The 27870-nt window shown below is 29.9% G+C and overlaps 2 protein-coding genes across 2 annotated transcripts; both read left to right on the forward strand.

Moving 5' to 3' along the window:
• The first annotated feature begins 18929 nt into the window (after positions 1-18929).
• Positions 18930-22395, forward strand: LOC101496939 (uncharacterized). The gene is made up of 5 exons (XM_004513888.4): positions 18930-19060; positions 19194-19324; positions 19624-19757; positions 21025-21129; positions 21662-22395. Exons 2-5 carry the CDS (start codon positions 19247-19249, stop codon positions 22101-22103), a joined length of 759 nt encoding a protein of 252 aa, XP_004513945.1. The 5' UTR covers positions 18930-19060; positions 19194-19246; the 3' UTR covers positions 22104-22395.
• Positions 22396-23245: 850 nt separating this feature from the next.
• Positions 23246-24882, forward strand: LOC101496621 (uncharacterized). Its single transcript, XM_004513886.4, has one exon. The coding sequence runs from the start codon at positions 23387-23389 to the stop codon at positions 24746-24748; it is 1362 nt and encodes a 453-aa protein (XP_004513943.1). The 5' UTR covers positions 23246-23386; the 3' UTR covers positions 24749-24882.
• Positions 24883-27870: the final 2988 nt, after the last annotated feature.

Raw genomic sequence — 27870 nt, forward strand, 5'->3', positions numbered from 1 at the left:
CCTTTCTTGTAAATCGGCATTGTTACTTCACTATAATCAACCATTAGAAAGCAACTTCAATATTAGGTACCATACACTTCGCAATTTATAAATAGTCAGAGAAATAATATATCAAATAACACAAAATAAATTAGGTAAACAAAATCAGGTAGTGAACTTAACACAAAATCAAACACAACAAATATGACTGACATTTGACGGACATTGAAACGACACGTGACTTACTCGATCTAATTAAAAAAAACCTATTATAATACCACTAATGTGACATCATAAACTTCATAATAATATTTTTGAATTTTATATCTATTACTGAGATTCCTTATAAAAAACATTGGGAACTTTTCGAAGAACGTTTACAAGGTAAAGAGCATCATATATTCACTTGGCACATCAGAAAATCCTTTAAAAAAAACACATCAAATTTAATGACTCGATATAATAATATTAGATAGAAAAATTCTTTCAAAACAAAATGTAAATAAGTTTCAAAAAATAAAGGTAAAAATAATGTCAACCCGATATCACTATCAAAGTGGGACTTCTCAAAATAAAAAGAGATTCAACAACGACATCAACATAAAATTTCTAATAAAAGTTTTGAAAACGAAACGCCTTCCGACATTTCAAGAGTACTAGACATCACTTACAACTTGTAACATGTATGTGTCCATTGCAAAGTCAATCCCAACAAACGAGGGGAAAATTTTGAATTCATGTAATATTATAAGATAAGTGGAAAGAACACGCTAGTACTCAAATTAGCAATATATCACATCATAAAATAACATTCAAAATCTTCAATAGCATAATTTAATAAATTGATCCAAATCAATCACAATAAAACAACTTCAAAAAGTGCAATGCCATGCACGATCCTATACTTTATATTTCTTCGTCATTTGATACCATTTTACTCCGAAGTACGTGGTTAGGAGACTTGATAATATGATACGTGAGTGTACGAACAATTCATGAATGACCATTTTCTAATAGATCCCCCAACTCAATCCGAAACATATATACACGACGGTCAAGGTACTCATGTATTGCACGGTAGCTCTCGACCTTAGGGAATAACCCACTAATTTATTTAGGAATTCCCCACAGTGATGCCCTAAGGTCTTTTAGTCGTATCTTACGGTTCGACGCCCTCCACGATCTGGCTCATTCAATTGTTTTCCTCGAAATCACTGGGAAATCTAACAAATAGTGCATCTAAGTAAAGTCGTAACTTTATTTGAGTAGACAAGAACACTTAAATACTCACCGTCCATACAAAAACAATTAGTAGAAGATTTCACAAAAATCTAATATCATACAATCTTGACATAATTATTTCTAAATCATATTTTAGTCCTCATTGTTACCATTCATATATTCTTAATTAATTATTACTCAATAAGGCTCCACCGTATGTGGTAAGCCCTAGATGAATCTATGAGAATTACAACATTCATTTTCATCTCACTATATATTATACTCATAAAGTTGAATTTTCTCTCACCCCTTACATGAGATCGACGCTTTCGCAAATACACAAATTGCTAACAATTTTAATAGTCATAGGATTGATAGGGTCTGGTGTCAACTTCGACATAACACACAAATGAGTAGCGCTTCCTAAAATTTTCGACGAGAGAAATCCAAAAATGATGTATGAGTTTTTTTTTTAATACACAACTGCAGCAAAAGACCCCTTGTGAATGAAAGTTGAGCTTACTATTATCTACAAAATGACGTGATGCATCATGTGTTTGAAGGAACTTGATGTACACATAAAATGATTGGATGCTAGTACTATGGAAAAAGGATGTTTTGTAGGTTCCAATTATACTAGTACTAGGGAATATGATCAGCAAAAGAAGAGTCAACAACATGATGAGTACTATTACCATGAATCTCTTTGCATGTACCATAAGTTTCTACCCTGTGAAGAGAAGCTACGTTTTTATGGGCATAATTATTTATCAACTTATATAAAACTTATGCATTTTCAATAGGGTGAGGTTTTCCATAACAATTATATTATTGAAATTTGTTTATGAAATTTTCTACAACCTTACAAGATTCACAAAACAACATAAGTTTTTCATAATCAATGTAAACAAAAAATGCATACTCTTCATATTCAATAAGAATACAATTTCTCAGCTCTTGTATCATATATAAATTGACTAAAACTTGAGCAAAATGACCAAACATTTTTGAGTTGGTAGCTTTGTCAAAAGATAAAGGGGTTCCAATACTTGGAGTCATTGTGAAAAACGATATTGCAAATCCAAAACTAGGGTAGATTATAGATATGAATCCAACACTAGGCCTTTATGTTTCATACCTAATTTGGATTGAAATACTTCGTCCAAGAGAAGACGAGAAGAAGACATAGTTTCATATTCCAAGTTTAAGTTATTCAAACACTTTGCAAAACATCATGAGAAGCATAGGAGAACTCATAAAATTATTTCCTGAAGGGAACCACCTTCCACGAATTGATCGATTTTCATATTCTTAAAAGCTTTTAACATAAATCTTATAAAATGATCGACGATGTCCTTAAAACCTAGTTCATTTGGAAAATGCCGATATTGTTAGGTTTGACGTCTTGTCCCGAGTTCGAACTCGGGACCTCACGGTTGTGGGAGTTAAGTATTGTGGAATTTACCATCTCTTCTAAAATAAAAATAAAAATGATCAACAAATCGACAATAGAAATCAATGACGACGTCCACAAACTTAACACAACTAGATTGAAGTCGAAATTAGATTGAATAAACCAAAACGGAATCAAAAGCTAAATTTGAGAGTAACCAAGCGTGAATTAGAAGGCAAACATGAATCATAAGCCAAACTTAAAAACAAAAACTTAACGCTATAGCGAATACAAATGCAAAAACAGTTTCTACACGAGACAAAAGTCACATATTGAACACGAGTCTGATTAACCATTAATGAAAAAAGGTAAATACTATTTTTTTCAAAATATCCTTATCATAAATGCTAAGTAGAATATATTAGTTGAATATGGTGTATATAATATTAATTAATTAGAGGGAATAGTATTTATGCAAAATTGACAATGAAAATTGAAAGAAAAAAAATTATGCAAAAGTGAAAATGGAAGAAGCAATATTTATATTTCGGTTAACGGAGGAAGTAACAATTATATAAATTTAAAAGGCATTTAGTATTTAAATACAAATAATTAAATAATTTATTTTCTCCTATTTTTACATTTAAAACGTGTCCAACTCATTTTTTATTCAAGAGTCTAAATTCTCCCATGTCATTTTAGGGATCCATTCACGTCTTTTGCACTAGGATAATAATAATAATAATAATAATAATAATAATAATAATAATAATAATAAATGTTTTGAACACAACAGGCCATTAGCTATTTATTGATAAATTTGGAGAAAGAGCATAATGTATCTATCATGCCACATATATGATGCTCTGAACTTATTCATACATTGTACAAAACAAAGCATTGGTAACAAGGTGGGCCAATTATGTAATAGATATTAATACGGTAATAATTATTTAGAAATGGATGTGACATTTGGTAGATTGTAAATTGGTTGCTTCACATCTGGAGGCTAGATAATTGACTCTGGAACAGGCTCTGACTCTGGAAGATAAGGATCTGGAATAAAAGGCTGTGGAAGAAAAGGAATGATAGCCTCTGGTAAACTAGGAATAATAGGCTCTCGATAAGTAGACTCTGGAATAGACTCTTCGGGTTCGGTGTGCTTGGTGGGCTGGGTGTGCTTGGTGGGCTGGGTGTGCTTGGTGGGCTAAGGGTGCTTGGTGGGCTGCTTGTGCGTAGTTTTCCAACGATCTAGATTTGGTGTCTTCGAGATTTCAGGTTTTAAAATTGAAGATTTTCCAACCGATATTTTTGAGTTATATTTAGGTACAAAGTCAAAATCAGCAAGCCCTTGTGGAACAAGGATAAGGGCAGCAACGAACAACATTGGTAAAGATAACAAAAAGGAAATCATTTTCATAACTTGTTTTAATTTTGGTATGTAACATATAGAGAATGAACAAGTTTTATACTAATTCAATAGAGTCATTTATTATAACTCTTGAAAATATTAGATCACCACTACCATTCTAATTGGTCATATATATTGCCCCTTTTATCATTGGCTCTTAAGTGTTAGTTTTCTTTTTATTAATTGAACACCACACTTCATATCTATCTCAAGTAATTTACCAAAGAACAAAAAAGATACATTAACTATTATTTGTTGAGGGAAATTAAAATTTACATTAATTTAAAATTGGATTTTATTATATAAATAATTATTTGAAACATTTTTTACACATGTACACAATCATATTTAGCCTTATAGATATTTATAGATATATTTTAGAAACTAACTTAACTTAACAAAGTAGAATAGCATTATAGTGTAATTTAATTGTACACATAAAAATGTTTTATGCATATAAACTATTTTTTATAAAAAAGTTAGTGTGTTATTGAGATATTTAAAAAATTATTCTCTAAACAATATTGAGCCATGTCAATATTATACTAAAGAATTTTTAGTAATTTTAAGATAAAATTTATATATATGATTTATGTGATTATATATTTTAATTTATTTTATTTGATCTATTATGTATATATGTATATATAAAAGTTTTGTCACTCATTATGATTCTATAAACTTGACTTAAAAAATTAGTATTTATAGCTACAAGCAAAAGATATCCAATTTAAACTTGAAAAGAAATACTTTATTGTTTGAATTACCACTTTATTGATTCAACTCAACTACAATAATAACAACATACAAGGTTTAAATATGTTTTTACTCCTTGGAAGTACAATAGTTTTTAGTTTTAGTTCTACAAATTTTTTATTTTATTTCTGTAATATCATAAAGCTTTATTTTTGGCCATTAACGTCAAGTAAACGTTACAAAAAACGTGAATTGACTGTTAATTTTAAGTTTAAATATGTTTTTGATCGCTACAAATATAACAATTTTCAATTTTGGTCCATGTAAATTTTTTAATTATTCATCACCATGAATCACAGACTTGAGTTTCATCATCATCTTCATCAACCCAACAATCCATATTTTTTATTACCCAACTCAATCTTTTTCCCTTCATTATTCATACCTCACTTAACTCAATTTTTTCTATCAATAACTATACCTCGAACCTCATCTTTTCCCTCTATTATCTCAAAAAACATCAAACTCTTCTTTGAAAATTAACAATTTAAATGTCCGTCAACTGTTTGACGAAATTCTCAAACAGCTTTGCCATTAAACCACTCTTATAATTCTCAACAATCACCTTTAAAAATTAATAAGGCTCGGTGTCTTGTGAAAGAGAGAATTGAAATTCCATTTTCAGCTGTTGCTGCAATACCTGATATAAATTATGGATGTGGTTAAGAATACCATTCATTCTTTGCCTTGTATATCATTCCACTCCGTCTACTCCGTCAGTAGTTGATTTTATTGTCTTTCTTTTTTAGTAGTTGAGTGATTGTAACCATTAATAGTTGTTATTTAGGTAAGTGATGCAGCTGGTCATTTGTTTAATAAAAATTATATTTTTTTATCTAAAGCCTTGTTAATTTTCAAAGGCGATTGTTGAGAATTATAAGAGTGGTTTAATGGAAAAGCTGTTTGAGAATTTTGTCGAACAGTTTATGGGTATTTAAATTGTTAATTTTCAAAGATGAGATTGATGTTTTTTTGAGATAATAGAGGCAAAAAAATGAGATTTGAGGTAGAGTTATTGATAGAAAAATTGGGTTAGGTGAAGTATGAATGATAAAAGGAAAAAGGTTGAGTTAGGTGATGGAAAATATGGATTGTTGGGTTGATAAAGATGATGATGAAACTCAAGTTTGTGATTGATGGTGATGAATAATAAAAAAATTTACAAAAATTAAAATTGAAAACTTTTATATTAGCTAGGATCAAAAAGTTATTTAAACTTTAAATTAATAGTCAACTGACGTTTTGTAACGTCTACTTAACATTAAGGATCAAAAATAAAATTTTCTAATAATGCAGTGAAATCCAAATAAAAAATTTTACAGGGACTAAAATTAAAAAAATTGTATTTATATAGACCAAAAATATATTTAAACCAACGTACAATTTCTTTTTCCAATGGGATTAGCTATATGGCTATTACAACATTGCAAAAAGTTGTGTAAAAAATATAGTATTGACATTTAAATTTCTTTCAATTGTTATGTTTGCTTAAATTATGCGTCTTTACTCCACCTCCTTTAACAACCTTATGGACGAGAATGTTCGATTTGCAAAAACTATTTTTTTTTTAAATAAAGCACTTGATATGAAGACCTTGTTATTTAAAGAATTTAATAAAATATATATTTTACACAAATAATAGCATACATAGATAAATATGTGTTGCGCAAAATTATGCAAATGCACGAATTTGCTAAATAGTATATGTGATTATCGTATTCACATAAATTAATTTAACAACTACCAAATTAATCAAGATTTTATATTATTTAGACTAATAAAAATTATTGTTCATTCGTGATAACAAAAAAAAAAACGTAAAAATAGCATAAAAATTATAACGAGAGTATATAACAACACAATTTTGAATTAATGGAAAGTAAACTTAGGGTGATGGTTTCACTTGTAATATGAATACATCAAGTCCTAGTTTTATATGAACTAGAATATGACTCGCGTGTTGCACGGGTGTTGATATATTTTTATATGTATATATGTAATTTTTGCATTATTAATATATAATTATTTTTCATTATAAAAATAGATAAAATAAAATTAATTGTCAACTTCAAAATTTAGGAGAATATTAAAATTTTAAATATCCTAACATAAAATAAAAATGAATTTTTTTTCATGTACATCATTTATTTATTTGTCCACACGTTAAATTTTGGTGTGCTTGCATTATTGTTGTTCATTAACTGTTTTAGTTGAAAACTTAACCATAATTATTTTTTTTTGAATAACATTTAAACATTTTTACATAATAATATTATATATGTCAAAATTATTATAAATGTAACTAATAATGTTAAATATGCCAACGCAAAATGAAAATTATTTTATTTCACAAACATCATTTATTTTAGTTTGTTTGCACCATTGTTACTCCTCAACTGTTTTTAGTTGAAAAATTAGTCATAATTATTTTCATTGAAGAACCTTTGAGCATTTATAACTAATAGTGTTATACTGTTTGTTAATGAGATGCAATCAAATATATTGTGAACTTGAAATTGGAGAGTTGAGATCGAATAACATTTTTTAACGTAAAATTGAAAGTGCAAAGAAACCATTGCGATATATTACATTCACTTCAATGAAATTCCTAATAGTGAAATTGGAATTATTGCTTGTAAATACTGCTATCAAATGTATTTTTTGTGAAATTGAGAGACATGGTACTTCCAACATGAAGCATCACAAAACAACATACACAAAACATCCTTTGAATGTAGCAATTGATCCTAACCAAACTATTTTACAATTTCCAACAAGCGAGGGGTCTAGTTTTGTTGTAGCAAGCTCTAGATTTAATGTTCAAGCATGTAGAAAAGCTTTGACTATTTTTATCATTTTGGATGAACAACCCTTTAAAGTAGTTGAAGGGTAAGAATTTAAGTACTTGTGTAGTCAATTGCAACCTCAATTTACCCTATCATCAAGACATATTGTAGCAAGAAATTGTTTTTAGTTGTATTTAGATTAAAAACTTAGGTTGAAAGGGTTCTCCAAATCTGATTGTAGTAGGGTGGTTGTTACTACATATTGTTGGACTTTTGTCAAAAATCTTAATTATTTGACGCTCACAACCCACTTTATTGATAGTGAGTGGAATTACCAAAAAAGAATCATTAGCTTTAATATGGTTCCAGATCATAGAAGTGAGATAGTGGCTATGAAGCTCGATGAGGTATTGATGGAATTGGGACTTAGAAATGTGTCTATCATCATCATTGATAATGCATCATCAAATAATATCGCGATAGGATTATTGAAGAAAAGGACAAAAAAACATGAATGGGCGGGCTATGTTGGATAGGGCTTTTTTCATATGAGGTGTTGTACTTACATAATCAACTTGGTGGTGTCGGGATGATTGAAAGGCTTCGACTATTCCATTTCTTGCATTCAAAATGTTGTGAGGTTTGTAAGATCTTCACCACATAAGACTACAATGTTTAAGGAATATATAGAATTTGTTAGAATTGCAAGTAAGAAGTTGTTGTATTTTGATGATCAAACTAGGTGGAACTCAACATATTTGATGTTGGAAGCGGTTGTAAATTTTAAACCAGCCTCTGATAAGCTAATGATTGTCGCAACCTAAAATTTCGAGTATTTTTCTAATTCAATAGAGTCACCACCAAAACATTTTAAAATAGAAAAAATATTGGAAAACCCTTAAAAATAAAAATAAAATGGTCTTTGAAATCAAATTTTGAGTTCGGGAGTCGATTATGCGTAGAGAATGTGTTAACATCTTGCAACATCTGTTAAAATACGGTTAGCTATAATTAATTGTGTAAAATTAACATTAAATTAAATACATTTATTTCTCCTTATTATTAAATATGAATATCAATTTTTTGAATATTATTTTAAAATAAATACATGCTTAGAGAGGGAATTTTTATTTTATTAATATGTTTGACAAGAGCGTGATTTTGCTCCTACGTATCTCTCGGTATAATAGAAAAATCAAAGCTACGTAGTTCTTGGTTAGAAAATATGGATATGTTGATTGCTTTTAAAGAAATACGTTTTATTACGGAAATTTGAATTTAGTTAAAAAAGGTCGTTGATTTGATGAAGGAAAAAGACTCAGAGTTCGAGAAATTGATTTTGATGAGTATGTTTGGTTGTTTGTTTGAATTTAGTTGAAAATGTTTAAGATCATAGAGTTGTCATAACTCATGTGTTTTAAACTAAGACCAACAAGATGTCATATCTTGATCAATCCAATTTATAAAAGATTATTATTATTTTGGAGTTTAAGATCGTCAAGTTGTCACAACTAAAATGTTATAAATATATAAGATTAATTAGATGTCTCATCTCAATCGATTTCAATATTTTAGTGTTAATGTTTTTGTTTTGTTTTTAGGAGAAATTAAAAAACTAACCTCCAATTTTAAGAAAGTAAAATGGAATTGAACTTAAATATGACAACACAGGGTTTGAACACCATGAACATAGTTTTCTTTTATTTGCATGTATATTGTATGTAATAACAACAAAAATTATATATATATAGATATTCATATTAAAGAAATTTAGAATATATTACTTGTATCTTGTATTTTTTCTTCCTTTATTGTGTTGTTTTACTTTTACTTTTCACACTCTTTGTACTTTTTTTTTATCTTTAGTCAAATAAAAAAAAATTTCCATTCAGTGATTTTTGTTCTCAATGTATAGACTTAAATGATAAATATGTGTGTCCATGAGATAAAATTGAATTCTGAATTTTTCATTGTTTTGCAGTAAAAATTAAGCAATCTCCTATAATTAAGAAAATAAATGATTGATCTTTTTGATTGAGTTTACAAATGGTGAAGATAATAGCCTTATTAGGTTAAAAACAAAAAAGAATAATAAATATATAAAGTGGAGGGGCGCTGCATAGGAAAACATGAAAGAAAAAAAAAAAGGAAAGGAAAACATGCAATAGAAAGAGAAACATTTCTCTTATTACTATTTTATTTATTTATTTATTTATTTATTTATTCATTTATTTATTTTTGATTGAGTTTACAAATGGTGAAGATAATAATCTTATTAGATTAAAAACAAAAACAAAAAAAATAAATATATAAGGTGGAGGGGCGTTGCATAGGAAAACAGGAAATAAAAAAAAAAGGAAAGGAAAACATGCAATAGAAAGAGAAACATTTCTCTTATTACTATTTTATTTATTTATTTATTCATTTATTTATTTTTGGTATTAAATATAATGTAATGGAAATATATATAGACCCAAAATTGGACCAGATTTAAAATGAAGATTTTTTTACTTAAAAATAATAAGTGCAAAATGTTTATTAAACATATTATTATTTTTTTGAATTATTTTTAATTGATTGGGAAAAATTGAGGTACTACATAAGACTGCAAAGTTTAAGGAATATATAGAATTTTTTGGAATTGCAAGCAATAAATTGTTGTGTCTTGATGTTCAAACTAGGTGGAACTCAACATATTTGATTTTCAAACCGGCTATAAAATATAAACCAACCTTTGATAAGCTTGAAGATGAGCATGCAAGCTATAAGAAATACTTTGTAGAAGTTTCCCCATCCACTAATGATGATTGGGAAAGAGGGAAGTGGTTTGTTCAGTTTTTGAAGGATTTTTCCTGATGCAACAAAAGTGTTTTTGACCTCACAACAAGCAAGCTTGTATACATCTTTTCCTCAATTAGCTTATATCTTTATTGAACTTAAGTTTTCATCCATGGACCTCAACACTTGTTTAGCATCAATGACCAAGCAAATGTTGGCAAAGTACACCAAATATTGGGGCAATGAAGCTAACATAAATCAACTATTTTACTTTGGTGTTATTTTAGATCCTTGATATAAGGTATGTAGAGTGGTGTTTCAATGATATGTACGATAATAAACCAATTAAAAAAGATTTGTTGACAAACATAAATGATAATATTACTAAAGTGTACAAATGGTATAAGCATGCTTATGATGCAACATTTAAGTCTTCATCTTCTAGTGCTGGTGCATTTGTTTCTCGTGGTGAAAAATCCGTTGTTGGTCACACAACCGCACACTTACAAAGGGAAAATGTTTTTCAAAAATATTTAAAGGAAAATGATTTAATTGATGTTGAAAATGACATTGAGAGGTACAGTATTGATAAGTATATAGAGTTTGTAGAAAAGTTTGAGATTCTAATATGGTGGAAACATAATTCTTGTCGATATCCAATTATGTCTAGAAAGGTAAGAGACATCATACCTACACCACTTTCTATTATGGCTTTTGAGAGTGTTTTCAGCACAGGGGGTAAGATTTTAGAGGTATATAGAAGCTCCTTAAGTCCAGAAATGGTATAGACTCTAATATGCACCAATAACTTGTTGAAGCCGTCTTTGTACTAATTTAAAGACTTCATATTTAATGAGGAGTATGAGATCTCATATAAAGTACTAGTAGGTGAGCTGCTTTTTTTTAAATAAATAAAAAATTGTATTTACTGTTATTTGTAATATTTAGGTGTTTAACATGACAATTCACTATTTTTTAATGTATTATAGATTTAAATGGAAGTTCAGCTGGAAGTGGTCCACTTCCTTCCTCTCAGGCATAGCCTTCAAGCTGTGTTTAAATTGTTAAAACTCCAATTTCAATTTGTCCCTTCGTAATTATGTTCAATTTTTTATTTATTATAGGTTGTCTTTTTTTTTATTTTATTTTTTGGAGTCACACAAGACTCACCATCAGTCATAGCACATCCAAGCAGCCAACCACTACTTTTCGGGAGATAATTATGAATTTTGGAATAAGTCAACTATATATTTTTGGAACAAAAAGGCTTCGTGGGTAAGACACTTCATTTAATTTTAGTTTATTGTAAATGATTTCAATGTTCTTTTGGCTTATTTAAGATTTATTTTTGCAAGTTATGTTGTGGAATGAGTTGGGTGAGATGGAGAAATCTTTTAGAAGGAGCTTGCTATGTTTGCACTAATGAGGATTTATTTGTAAGTTTTGATTGTCATTTTACCGCATAACTTGTCAATATAATAAATTACAAACCATCTGACTCATTCTTTTGTGACATTGGACCAACTTACCATATCTTTGTATCAACTTTTACTTTTGTGACATTGGATCAAAATTGACAAAAGAAAACCTATGTAAATTAATCTTTGCAACTTTGTTACAATTCAATTGTCAACTATATCTTTTTGGAACAAAAAGGCTTCGTGGGTAAGACACTTCATTTAATTTTAGTTTATTGTAAATGATTTCAATGTTCTTTTGGCTTATTTATGATTTATTTTTGCAAGTTATGTCGTTGAATGAGTTGGGTGAGACGGAGAAATCTTTTAGAAGGAGATTGCTATGTTTTCACTAATGAGGATTTATTTGTAAGTTTTGATTGTCATTTTACTGCACAACATGTCAATATAATAAATTATAAACCATCTGATCATACTTTTGTGGCATTGCACCAGCTTACCATATCTTTGCATCAACTTTTACTTTTGTGACATTGGATCAAAATTGACAAAAGAAAACCTATTTGGAACTTTGTTACAACTCAATTGTTGGGTATGCAATGCATATTCAAAACTTGATTTAGTTATTTGTTTAAAATTTGAAAACAAAACTGAAGCAAATTTTTCATTACTCTTGGAGTATTTTTCTACAAATTTTGTTGTTGAATGAGTTCAATTATATATAATGTGTTTTACAGTTTTACAAACTGATGCTATTTTGTGTTACAACTGTCACTGGTTCTTTCTAATTTGAACAACGATGTTATTCTATTATGCAATTATCACTGGTTCTTTCTAATTTGAACATTGATGTTATTCTGTTATGCAATTGTGACTAGTTCTTTCTAATTTGAACACTAATGTTATTTTGTTCTACAACTTTTGTTTCCTTCTAATTTGTATTATATGTGTGCAGAAGAAGAAATATTCACGTTGTTAAAATCACCCAGTAAATCCTCATGGTCAACAATATCGCCTTCCTTTGGTTAATGTGAAATTTGAATTAAGTTGATCATGATGTAATTTTTACTTGAGGATGTAATTTATATTGGTTGTGTTGTCATGTTACTATGACTTATGTTGTTGATGAATTTGTGATTTAGTATTAACCTTAGACTTTATGTGGCTAATGGAAAATGTTATGTCCTTGAGAACAGTGACATCATAAATTTTGATTGATATTGTTATAAAAGATTGTGAGTGAAAGTTGTAATCTAACAAAATTGAAGATATAAAACAAATATGATGTATGATTAACAAATTGGACCAATTTTTTTAATGGGTCATAATTGTATTATATATAACAAACTAGGATTAAATTATTTTTTTAAAATAAGATAAAAAAAATGGGTTAATAAAACCCAACCCGTTTTTATCCATCCACCCACAACTGGCACTCCAACATGTCAGGAAAAAAAAAAGAATGTAGTTGAAGATGAATTTGTAATTGTTGGGTTCTTTGAATTGAAGATGGATTGAAGAATGTATAGATGATAAAAAAGATGAAGATTTATAGATAATTAACAAAAAAAAGCTTAAATGAATTAATAAATCCTTTTTTAGTTTTAAATATAAAAATACATATTAAACAATATCTAAGCCAATCATCACTATGTAAATAAATTTTTTATAATTTTAACAAATTATTATTGTAGTCAACAACATTAAACCGATTTTATTGATGCTTACTCAAATTAACTACTTTAACATAAAAAATAATTTCAATTTTATTCTTAGAATCGCTTAAATTTTATACAAAAATAATCAAATTAAAAAATATAAAAACCAAAGTCGAAAAAATTCATATTTGCATGAATTAAAAACCTATTTAAACTTTATTTAATTTAAATTTTGCATATGGCTATATGTTATTTTATACATGTGTAGTGCAACTTCCAAGAAATGTTTACACAAATAGTAATTAATCACAAAAAAATTAATAAATTACAAAATAAAATAAAACAAGAATAATGACATAGCTTCTACTAATATAAAGATTAGTTTAATTAAATATTCAAACGTGACACACACCATAATATAAAAGTTACTTTATTTTGATGTATAGATGTTTGCGTAAAAAGACTTTCTTGTCAAGGTACATGAATTATGTTTTTCTCTCTTTTTTATGCCTTATATTTGTCACTAAACATGTATTTCATGTGAACCGTAGAAAAAGGCCCTGCACGGCTATCTCACTATAGTGAACGATCTAGGATTTATGCTTCAAAATTTCATAGGAAGCGGCCCCACTTCCACATTCACATATGTGAGTCTATCAAAAGTACTCATGTAGTTAGGTACTCCACTCCACATAGAGTATATATCTCATTAAGAGTTTCTATTACCTTATCCTTTCATCGCTTCAGGAATCATGCTTCTCTAATTTATAATAGCATGTTCATCTCATATCACTTCACGACTTGTTATTACCCACTAAACCTAATTCTTGGAATCTCTAGTCTTTTAGGATGGGTTACCATCATGAGTGACTCTATAGGCATTAGTCCCATCATTTTGGATGTATTTATGAATTTCTCTCTAGCTAACCCTTTTGCCAAATGATCTGCTAAATTCTCATCAGTGCGTACATGATCCACTATAACAACTCGTTTAGAAAGTAACTCTCTAACAGCATTGTGCTTATGACGAATTAGTCGTCTCTAACCGTTGTAATAATGATTCTCAATCTTGGCAATAGTTGTGGTACTATCGCAGTGGATCAACACATCTATCATATGTTTTTCCCATAAAGGGATCCCAACTAACAAGCATCTCAACCAACTCACTTCTTCACTAGTAGCAGCTAGTGCTATAATTTCAAACTCCATAGTGGAATGAGCCAATATCGTCTGTTAATCGATTTCCAAGATACAACACCACTATCTATACAAAAATATAGCCACTGGTTGCTTTGGAGTCATATGATAAAATGTTCCAATGAGCAAGATTATATCCTTCAATAGCGGTAGGAAATCTTTGATAATATAATCTGAGACTCACGGTCCTTTTTAGGTATCTCATGACGCTTTCGGTAGCGTACCAATGCTTCATATTAGGTTTACTGGTAAACTTGCACAATAGTCTCACGACGTAGACAATGTCGGGTCTAGTACAATCAATGGCATACCTGATGCTGGCAATGATGCTCGCATATTGAGTTTGTCTAACACCTTCACCAATGTTCTTGAAATATTTCACATTTGGATCATATGGTATGCAAGAAGGTTTTCAGTCAAAGTATTTATATTTCTTTAGGATTTTTTCAACATAATGAGTCTGATCCAAAGAAATATCATTTTTGACCTAGTAATTTTGATTACAAGGATTACCTAGTAATCTTGATTATGAGGATTACATAGCGAGGTCTTTCATATCAAGTTGTTACACAACAATGATTTCACAATTTTTATATCATGAATGTTCGAATCAAAATATGAGTAAGTTGTCTCCATAGAGACATATGATAATGCAAATGTCATTTTTTAGACTTGTAATAAATTCAAGTTATCAAACTTTTCATGCCATTTCTTAGGAACTTGCTTAAGACCATACTGAGATTTATCTAACTTACAAACCTTGTTTTTGTTATCAATGAATCACAAAACCTTCAGGTTGTTTCATATAGATTTCTTATTCCAAATCACCATTTAATAAAACAGTTTTGACATCCATTTGGTGTACCACCAAGTTATGAATCCATTTGGTGTACCACCAAGTTATGAATAACATCAAGTGAGATTAGTATCCTAATGGATGTAATTCTAGTGACCTGTGTAAAGGTGTCCAAGAAATCTATATTTTCTCTTTGTCTAAAACATTTGGCTACAAAGTGAGCCTTGTATTTATCAACCATTCCATTGAGTTTTAGTTTCTTTTTCAATATTCATTTACAATCTGTTGATTTGAAACCATGAGGCAAGTCTCCAAAAAGTTAGGTCATGTTAGGCTCTAGAGAATCCATTTCATCATTAATTGCTTCTTGCAATAAATCTGTATCCAAAGATGACAAAACTTCTTAAAGATTTGCAAGATCCTCTTCTAAGGTATAAGTCGTATCATGGGGTCCATAATTTTTAGCAACCATGACTCTCTTACTTCTTCGAGTTTCTATTTCTTGTCACGGAAACATGACTTGTTTCACTGCCTCCACTATTTCTCGAAAGGGAATTTATTTTCATAGAAGTCAACATCATTTGACTCTATGATCACTTTTGTGTCGATTTTTAGAGCGGTAACTGTTCCGTGTATAATTTGGATTTCACTTTTTGCGTCGATTTTTTGACTCTATGATCACTTTGGCATCAACAACTGGTGCAACTGTTCCATGTATAATTCCTGACAATTTACAAAATTCATTAAACAAACTAAATCATACATGGAACCTCTTAATCTTTCTACTAAATTGATTTTCAATTTCAGTTACAAAGATCCTTAACATGTAAAACGTTTCACTTTTATTTTTCATTTCTTGTTTACGTCCCATCAAGTTCACATATATCATAGTGTAATAAATCTAAATACACAGATTCTCTAACTCCAGATTTATGTGAACTCTTGATTATTTTAGCTTGACTACAAAAATATTTTTTAAAATAATTTAAAGATAACTTTGGAATTAAACCTAAGTTACTTAAGTTTGAAATCAGATGTGTTCACATCACAGAGTCTAGAATGTCAAAAATTAAAATCACACAACATGTAAGTAGAAGAAGACATTTGATTGATTTCAACATTCAATCATAAGGAGACATATTAAATTTCAATATTAAATTTAAATATGTCATGAGTGACGTACCTTAATAGATGATCTCATGAGTTATCTTCTAAACTTTACGAGAGTGAGCCTCCACAGATCTATCATGATCATCTAATACTCTGATACTTGAGGTAGCAGCTCAAAGTATAGCAGGAATTGTAGTACTTATACAAATCATCAACAAGTTCAATAAGAATATAATTCTTATAGAGTAATCATTATCCTCCCATGGGTTAGTTCTTTAACTTTCTTATCCTTTTCTGTTTGCCTCACTGAAACAGTTTATTGAAATTAGAACCATCAGAACCAGATCTAGTAATCTCTTAGATTGACATGACAGAAATAAACGTCTTAAAATTGTTGTTTTTGAATTTCAAAAATTGTTTCAAAATCAATTTATGGCACCGAAGATATTACTTGGTTGAGTCGCAAACTAGATCTTTCTCTTTAAGACGTTTCGCAACATTGCCCAAACTGTGCAAGACAGACTATCAACCACGAAGTCCCCAAGATAAAACAACTCATATTCAATGTATCAGAGTTCCACTGCACCATAGAAAACTATTCTCAATATGACAATTAAAGCCGCTCTCAATATGGTAATATGACCACTCATAAATCAAAAAGACTACGGCACAAAAAACTGCTCTAAAAGACTACGACACACAACCCGCTAAAAAAGACTACAACACAAAAATCGTTCATAGTGGTAATAGGACCATTAAAAAATCGACGGGACTACGACATAAAAACCGCTCTAAAAGGATAGTGGTATTATGACCACTCAAAAATCGACGGAACTACGACATAACAACCGCTCTAAAAAATGATAGGACTACGGTACAAAACCGCTCTAAAAATTGAGGGGACTAATGGCATAACAACCGCTCTAAAAATAAAGGGGATACAACACAACAACCACTAAAAAATTCGAAGGTACAAAGTCGCTCATAAATATCGAAAGGCCAAAAAGAAAAGGGAGAAGTGGCTCGGAAATAAGTCGAGTAGAATAGAAAAGGAAGAAAAGATAAAGTTGAGAAATGCATCTAACTTTAGTGTACTTTTCAAAAGAGTTTGAAACTCATTATATAATGATGAAAACAAACTCACATATGTTTTCTATCCAATGTGAGACTTTAATATTTATAGAGTTGAAAACTACTCAAAATATGAGAATTTTTCAATATGAAACTTCAACAATTTTTAAATTCACACATCTAACATACTCTCTATTTCAATAGAACCATTACAACATATTTAATAATTTATAAATATTAAAAATATATAATTAATATTTTGGAATCTTCAAAATTTTAGAACTATGTTTCATAGTTCAATATGCATGAACTATGAATCGACCCTAACTCTTATTATTATATTTAGGAGACTAACCTTTCCTTTCTCTCTCAATTTTGTTATAGATATACTCCTATTTTTTAATTGAATGATATATATACATTTTGAGGTCTTAATTACAATTTAACATGCTAAAAGAGTAAAAGTGTTGGTGCGTTAAGTGGAAGTAAAAATCTCATATTTAATAAAAAAACTAATATTGAACTATATATATAATTGAGAAGACTTATATATTCATTGCATTAATTGCAATAAGATTTTAAGTAAGATATAATAATAATAATCTCTCAAACACTTTGTCCCCTAACAAAAAGTGTCATGCAACTCATGTCTCTATTAAATTGTAATATGTAAGTTATGCTTTCCGATTCTAGAATTTATTTCACCTGTCAACGTAAATAATTTCCTTGGAGAGTCATGATCGACAATCTCTTCAAAAATGTTGTATTTATTTTCCAAGATATGTCTCTAACATACTTCTTACTTACTTAGTTTACAAATAAGTCCTTTATAATTTAAATAGGTAAACCATATATATTTATAACTATTTTTGGTATCTGTTTTTTCTTTTTCATATTTCTACTACTACGTGTTCAAGATATAGTTTTAGGTAAAATTGTTTATTATATATTTTTATCCTAATTAATAACCCACCTTTAAATTAAACATAAATAATAAATTATTTTTTAATTAAAATTTGATCATAAAATAATTAAAATTTAACTGAATAATTTTATTTAAGATTCAAACTCAATTTTTTAATTTAAATTCAAATTCTCTGATAAATTTATTTTAATGAGAGTTTATTCACCATTTGTTTGATCGGTGAATTTGCTTATCTAAATAGACTACTTCATGAAGAAACAATTTTTTGTGGCTAAAAAAATTGCACTCTTGTTTTTTAGTCGTATATTGCCTGTATATTCCTTGTTTCCTTGTTCTAGAACTGAAGTAAACCACAAAAAATAAAATAAAACAATAAATACCGACACTAAAAACGAAATTAAATGAATGGCAAAAACAAAATTGTGTTGATCAAATATTTGAAAAAATAAAATAAAATAAAAAATAATTGGATGCTTTCATTCGGTCCTCACTTGAAAATAAATTGAATCACGTTTCTGTTCCCTTCTTCCCTTTGTGGCGGCATCTCAGAATATTTCTTCGGTATCTCTTCCCATATTCCCTTTCCTTTCCTTCCCCCCCCCCCCCCCCCTCTCTCTCTCTCTATCTCATCCCTTTTTCATTTTCTCTCTCTTCATTTCTTTTGTTTAGTTTTTGTAAATAATTTTTTTAACAGACACATACATCTCACTCCTTCTTCTGCAATATCTACCTTCTTGATTTCTCACTATGTCTTCTTCACTCGTCGAGATCCAACACGAACACCTCCCAACCAACGATTTTCAAGATCCTTTAATAAAAAATCTGGTATTTTTTTTTCTTCTTTCTCTATCATGAGTATGCTTTATTTTTCGTTATTTTTTTTGTTTTTTTAATTGAATCTTTGTGTTTCAATTTTGGTTTGTTTGATTGTTCTTTATGGGTACCTAATTGGATTTAATTATCAAATTTTCAAAAATGTTGTTCTGGGTCGTGTCATTTTTTATGGATCAATTAGTGAATTTTTCATGTTATTTTCCTAGGGTTAGGTTATGTTGTTTGTGAATGAATATATGTTAGAAATTAGAATTGATGCTCATGTTTTTGATATTGTTTGTGATGTTCAGAGTGAAAAAGGGAGTGATGAAGAAGAAGATCACCTTGTGGGATTTGGAAAGCATGGGGGAATATGTGCTATTTGTTTGGACAAGATAGTGCTGCAAGAAACTGCTCTTGTAAAAGGTTGCGAGCATGCTTACTGGTTTGTCCAAACCAACTATCTCTTGCTGTTATTTTTGGAATTAAGTTTGTGAAATTCATGTTTTCTTGCTTTTGCTTTCCATATATTGTTTATTTTTTCAATTGCTTTTGGATTGATTTAGATTTTGAGTAATAATATTTGTGCTCTGAGATATGGATTAGTGCTACTTTCCAAATGGCGGTGTATTTTCTTTTTTGAAGATAATTTAAGAGACAAACATCACTCTAGATTCTTCATTCTTGATCATTTGCATTGAATTGTCTTATCATGTCTATTAAAGTTAGCACATTTAGTTGATAATAAATGATATACATCATGGTTCATGAAGAGTTTTCTGCAATTGCTTAGGATTGTATTTTTCTTTCAACTAATAAATGGAATAGAATAGAATTCATGATACATATCATGGCTTGAAGTCTGTGAAGTCAGTTATTAGTGATTCTTTATATCATGGCTATTGTAAGTGAAACTACAATATTAAAATCATGGTTGTGACTGCATCAAGCTGATCTCTTTTGTAATGGTTCTCCTTCAGTGGGATTGTAAAACATATAGGTCTGAAATGTGGATAGACATATTTTCGTTTTTTTCAAATGCTTGTGGCTCTACTTTCTTTTCTTCAGAAGTTACCTCATGTTACTTTTCATACTGAAGAAGGAGGTTTATATGATTTGTGTTATTACTTTTCTTTCCTAAATGTATTATATCCTTTTGGGTGATTAAAGGTTAGCATAGTAGACTTTTTATTGTACAGGATTTTCTACCTTTGCTTCCTCGCTACATATTGAAAGTAGTTGATTAGTTGGCTATAATAGGCATGGCATGGTTATCACCGTATGTTGGCTCACCTAGTCAATCTTAAACTCATGAATGAGGAAAGCCTCCCTCCATTTCAATCTTAAATACTCAAAAGGGAAAATTTTAGCTGTGATGTTTTCGCGAGAAGTCTTTTCATCAATTCACTTTGTATTGCATTCAAACACATCACTATTGAAGATGTTGACTTAGACTCTCTTGTCCGCTGTTTTAAATACTCTAGCCATGCAATTGCCTCATCTGATAAAATTGGTGTGGTATTTTCTTCTGAGATAAGTGATGTTCTGATGTTTATTTATCCAGTTTTGCTTAAAACTATAATGATTCTTTTTTAATTTTTTTATATTTACTATTTACTACTGTTGAAGCAACTGTTTAGATTTTTTAGGTTTAGAAACTTTTAAGGTGTTTCGGTACTTGTTTTTCATGGGTGCGCTTTATTTTTGTGCAGTGTAACATGCATCCTTCAGTGGGCTACATACAGTCCGAAAGTTACCTGTCCTCAGTGCAAACATCCGTTTGAGTTCCTCACTGTCCATCGCACACTTGATGGAAGGTAATAGTACTTCTCATTTTGGTTTATACTTCTGATTCAGTTCTTGCTACTGCTGGTTGAAATGTTAATGGAAGAAGTCGTGCTACTTTTATATTGGACCAGCTACACCTATCAATTCACGCTATCGTAGTTCTATTAAATTTGCAGTTTTACTAATCAACGTGTAGAATTGGTTGGGAAGGTCGTTGCCGGGTGTAGTGGGACTTCTTTGTTCTGTAGCATGAAACAGTTGTATTATATTTCTATATAATATAACAATTAGATAATTGCAATCTTGTTTTAGACATTAACAGTTGTATTTTTTTAATCAAAATTCTACCATCTCTTGGCACATGAACTTTTGAAGTACCAGAAAGTAGAGGATATAACAAAGATCATCCAAATAATATAATTAAACTCCTTCATTGGTGAAATTTTGCATTAGTTTCTTTTTGACAATTCAATTTCTCTTTGACAATCATTTCAATGTGTACTTAATTCATAGAAGTGGCTGAAACTGTGCGCTAACTGCTTGACCTTTTACGCTTGACAGTATTCAAGATTACATGTTTGAGGAAAGTGTTTGCTTGCTACTTCGGGCCCAATGGTTCAAGCCTTTAACTGTTGAAGAGCATGTGGTTCATGAAGATATCTATGATGAGATAGAAGACTATTATTATCAATACGAAGAACCCGATGATGATCTAGATGACGAGGTTTACTATGGCGGCTCATCGAGTGTCCGCATTGGGAACCGTAGATGGGGAGACAACGGTTTTGTAAGGGCTGGGCGTCAAGAAGCTCGGCCGGTCATCCATCGGTCAAACTTCCCGGATCCAGGAGCAAGTTCATCCCGCGAGCCAAAGAAGAAAGAGAAAGAGTCGGCGAAAATAATGACAGGCAGACGGGCGAAGAGGGCACTGAAAAGGGAAGCTGCTGATAAGGCAGCCGAAGCGAAACATCAGCAGCATTTGGTTAGGTTTGGTAGGAAGTGATTCTAATTTATGTCAAGCCAAGCCTCCTTCCCTAAAGTTAAAATACTTTCTTTTTTCTCCCTTTACATTTTTTGTTGTTGTACAGTGTTTCTGTTCTATGAAGCATGGGATAGAATTTGGGGAAGATGTTTTAGAATAATGGCTTGGTTTGTGGGTTGGTTCTTTGGTTTTATGGTTGATGGAACCTTTAACTCACTGTATCATTTAACAATTTAGGTTTTTCAATAAATTGTTAATGGATCTCTAAGTTGTACATAATTTCCATCTGATGTTGATCCTTGTACTTCTATGATTCTGATGTCTTCTATTTTTTCAAAGCTAAGCATTTCAAATTTGAAGTTCACAATATTATGAATATTCTAAAATGATCATGAAATTGTGAAATGTTAATCAAGTTTGTCCCATCGTTTGGATCTGTTATAAAATGCATCTATGAACATTTACTTAGTTTCAAGTGCATATTCATTATTATCAATTTAATATCATTATAGTCTCTAAACATATTAACATGTATTTTGTAATTTCAATTATCACTTTAAGATATTGATCATGTTGAAGATTGAGTTAATATGATGCTCCAAATTTAAGGATCAAAATGGATATTTAGTCACCTCTTTGTCTACTATAATTTAAGCACTATATGACAAAGAAAAACAAAATGAGAAAATATATAGAAGTAACAAGTGCATACATATTGTTTCTACGTTTCCATCATGGAAAGTGGACTAAAGTTGTCCTAAGTGGGTCCTCCAATACCCATACCAATACCCTTAGTGAGTGGAGCAAAGTTGCATTGTCAAGCAAAGCAAAGAAAATAAAAAACCTTCTATTACCCACCCACAAAAGAAAGAGTAACATCAATCAAAATAAAAAAAAAGAGTGGCATACAACTAACAATTACATCATCATAATCTCCTATTCATTTTCATGCTTCATTTTTCCACCTACTTCAACCATAAGCTCCTTAACCATCACTCCATTTTCATCATACAAACACATCTTCATAGATTCATCTTACAGAACATCTTCAAAATCTCAGATATCATCATAAAATTCAAGTCTAGTTATAAATATTTACAACCATGTTTTCCTAATAAGCTCTTTTATCCATTAGGTGAGACCATAAAACCTCTCTTCAAATTCTTCTTAACCCTTTACATGCTTTCTCTCTTTTCAACTTTTCACTAATTTGTTAAAATAGCCTCATTGCATAATCATTGATGAACTAAGCATATATATCAATTATTTTTACTTACTCTTGAGACTTTTCTGGCAAGTTTAGAATGAATTCATTCAATCAAAGTCATCAAACTAACAGCTTCAGGTACAATCCAAACACAAACAAAATGAACCATGATGATGATGTTGATGATAATGATGGTGATGTTGAGTTCTCAGGGTTTCTTGATATCTATGTTCATCATGCTAAGAATATTCATAACATATGCATTTATGATAATCAAGATGTGTATGCTAAATTTTCTCTTACTTACAACCCTGACGAAACCCTTTCCACAAGAATCATCAATGGAGGTGGAAAAAATCCAATTTTTAATGAAAATTTGAGGGTAAAAATCATCCAAATAGATGCTGTTTTAAAATGTGAGATTTGGATGTTTAGCAGGTCAAGAAATCATATGGAAGATCAACTTTTAGGGTTTGCTTTGGTTCCAATTTCACAAGTTTTTGGTAAAGGAAAAGTAACTGAAGATTATAGTCTTTCGTCGACTGATCTTTTTCATTCTCCGGCCGGAACCATTCGATTAACTCTTTCGTTCGACACATCTTTTCCAATCAATTCAAATTTGAATCCAGTACCAAAATCAGTAGCTACTAGTTCATCCATTTCTTCTGAAGTTGTTTTGCTTGATCGAAAAATCTCACAAGTTATGTCATTAGACACAATTGAGTATTCTAGAATTGAATTTCCTGATATCAATGTGGTAAATGAAAATCAGAAAATGGTTTTTGAGTACTTCAATTTGGAATCTTACAATGGTTCTTCATCTTCAAAGCCTAATAATTTAGTAGGATCATTACCATTTCTTCATCTTGGTTCTTCTCCTCAAGTTGAAGATTATGAAATGACATTAAATTCACCAATTGAGAGCATTCAGAATTCTAGGTTTCCTAGCTCTACTACTACAAGCTTAAGTGATGATAGAAACTCAAACTCATGTGATTCTTTTGAGAAAAAGAGTAATTTGAAGAGTGACTCACCAAATTCTTTCAATGTGTTAGTCTCAGTTGAAGGTAATCGAAACTCCGGTGCTTGTCCCGATACTCCAACTTCGAAAAAAGAAAGTGAAACAAGAGATGACAACAGGGAAAAGGAGATCAATAATGGTGGGAATATTATTGAAGGTGCAAAGTTTGGTCAAGTTTTTTCTGTTCCGAATCAAAACATCAATATGGAGGCCGAGCAATCTTCGATGCAGCAGCAAATAGTTGACATGTATATGAGAAGTATGCAACAATTCACCGAGTCTTTGGCGAAAATGAAGCTACCGATGGACCTTGATCGCAAACCTGATAATGCAGATCAAGGTGATGTGATTCAAAATCACAACAACAACAAAATAGAAACTGATAAGAAGAAAAACGATGGATCGCGTGTGTTTTATGGTAGTCGAGCATTCTTCTAGTAATATATATTTTGGTGCAGCAGCCACATGGCAATATTTTTGTTGTAACGTGATATCAAAGTTAAGTTTATTGTGATCTCAGGTACCAATGTTCCCTTGGTGATATCTATGACAGATTTTAATTATTAATTCTATGTTATGTTGTTTAACCTCTTCTTTTGTTAATGGAAACAATCTACTATGGTAATGTGACATTGTATCAAGAATGAAGACCTTCATGACTATTTAATATTTATATGTTTTTAATTTTATGCAGTGAAATCCTGTTTCTATGATGAATCTGTGCCATTGAAATTAAGGAGAGTTTTGAGATATTTTTATGTTCTATGTACTAAAAATAAATAACTTCATTGAGTGCTTAGTAATGATAGTAGTAGTAAATCATTATGGTGAAGTAAATTCCAAGAAAGTGGCTATTGTTATAACCAAATGAAGGATTAGAGACTTGAAATAGATTAATCATTTTGCTTCAAGAACAATTAACTGAGATTTAGAGTTTATGCAAAGGTTGTGATCTTTTTTGAAACCATTCTTTCTTTAATAAAAGGTTGGCAATAGCAATATTAAGCACAAAAAGTCACTTTGTTGAGGTTAGACTCTATAGGTTTTCTAGAAAGCATATTTTCTTTTTCGGTTTTAAGACCAAATTGGCATGCTCATGAAATAATTAATGCAAAGATTAGTCTAACGAGCTGGATAGGACTACAATGAGCGGCAAATCTTTTCCTCAAAAGTTTTCAGTATTTTCATTGCTGGATTTGAACACAAGACCAATGGTTAAGTTGGATAGTAACGTATGTTATTAATAATGACAATTCTTTTTGGCCAATTATCAAATTAAAAGGATTATGTGTCTTGAAGTAGTATTCAATCTACATAAATCCTAAATATGTGATGTGGCTTTCTTTTGGGACAAAAAGGGGTCCAATGTCATGATCAAAAGTTGAGAAATCAGAGCCAAAATTTGTACATTACATTGTTGTGGTGAGTGGTAGGGTAGGTCTGCACCAATTTTGTCAACACAATTGTGCAACAGATTCTTTAAGGAGTGAAAGAAATATGCTGAATGAAAGGAGAAAAGGGAAAAGGAAAACCAAGATTAGGAATCCAAAGAGTCAAGTAAATTATAGATATTTTATTTTAGGAACACAGATTTTAAAAGGTAGAATAGTTGTTTTAGACATTCTTGTCTACTTTCAATCATATTTATTAAATAAACTTTTTTCAAAAAAAGTTCTATTGATTAAGCTCTTTTTTTTCCATTGAATCTATTGAACAAATTCTTAATGGTTAGAGCAATACTAGTTATAAGGTGTGATTGAAGTAGCAATTGAGTATTGAATTCTTCTAGAAACGTGTGAAAGGGCTTATTCCGATCCCAAGCCAAAAAGAACTTGCATATTTCAACTCTCATGAAAGAAGAAAAATATCATATTTTTAAAAAAAATCCGGAGTGGATTCTGACCAAAAACACTGAGGCACGAGGGTGAAATGGGGCTTAGCTTAACACATCAGCGGCCTAGATCTAACACGTCTCCATGATTCGATGATCTTTGTTTGATCAATGTTACGATCATTCGAGAGTTTCATTGCAAATCTCGCAAAACCTAACGGCCTCGACGATTATCTAATCATAAGGCTACTCTATAAAAGAGTTGCATTGTTTAAGGTACGCAATCATTTTAGCTTAGAGTATCTGTCACTCCCTCCAACTCTCACTAACTTGAGTGTATGAGTATTTGTAGGTACACTCCACTAGAAGTTGCTCTATTATACTTTGCCATGCTCTATCAACGCTAGCCGTCCCCAAAGGAGTAGCCCAATGGTTTGGCAAGAGACATCAAAGGAATTACAAGCATGAGGTCCAAGATTCAATTCCTAGAAACTAACATCTCTCTTTCATATTTTTGAACTAAAAATTAAAAGTTGATGATGTGACCTATTTTAAATGACATGGTATATAATGTCATGATATAAAACCTTCTAGATGCATTAACTATTCATATATCATTAATTAAATTACAAAAATACTTCCAAACTTGATATTGATGTTTTTAGAGAACTTTATTGCAATCTCATGTGTGTTAGTCATTTTATGTTATCATATTATATGTCACGTCATTTAAAACATGTTACATCACTATTTTTTAAAACACGTCACATAATAATTTTTTAGTTAAAAAAGCAGAAAAAGAGACATAAAATGTTGGATTTTAAAATAGAGAATCAATTTTGTAAATTAATGAAAATAAAAAAACTAAAACTCCAATAAAACTTATATATTAATTATACTAACATTTGTATAAAAAAAAACCCTAACTACCTCCGGTCGACATTAAAGTTTCAAATAATAGTTTAACTGTTGGAAAACTATTGTAATACTCCTTAAAAATAAGAAAAACTATTTTATTTTACACAGAAAAAAATAAGAAATAGAAAAAACTATTATAATTGTAAAGTACAAATGTTAGAACTTTGTCTACATAATGCACTATAAATATAAGGAAGGTAACAACTACAAAAATTATACGTCTATCCTCTACAAATTTATCGTTGGAGCAAAATTAAAGGATAGAAAATTCATTAAACACGTGTTAATAAAGAAACCTGCAAAAACTATAAAAGAAAAAAGATGGAAATAGCCTACGCAAATTGCAAAAGGTGCAAAAATTACTAGTCAATGCACTTTACAACCACAAAAATAATAAAAAATTAACAACCACAAAAATAATAAAAAATTTGGCGGTAACCATAAATGTTACTGTCCATGATGTTAGTATACATACTACTTCCATCTATTTTTTCTTAACATTTCCACAACTGTGCTCTTGGCCTCTTGTAAACTTTGATTAATATAAAAAAAAAAACTATGGCTTACATGTATTACGACCGTAAAAGACGGCTGATTGTTTATAATTACGAAAAAAAAATACAGAAAAAATATTTATTAATGATAAATATAAAAAATAATAATATAAATATTTATTATTGATATGTAAAGAAAATATATAATATATATTTGTCATTAATAAATAATAAAAAAATATATAATAAATATTTATAATTGATGTATAAAAAATCACAAAATATATTTTTCTTAGTAATATATATATATATATATA

Source organism: Cicer arietinum, chromosome 5 (assembly GCF_000331145.2).
Source record: "Cicer arietinum cultivar CDC Frontier isolate Library 1 chromosome 5, Cicar.CDCFrontier_v2.0, whole genome shotgun sequence".
NCBI classification, from domain to species: domain Eukaryota; kingdom Viridiplantae; phylum Streptophyta; class Magnoliopsida; order Fabales; family Fabaceae; genus Cicer; species Cicer arietinum.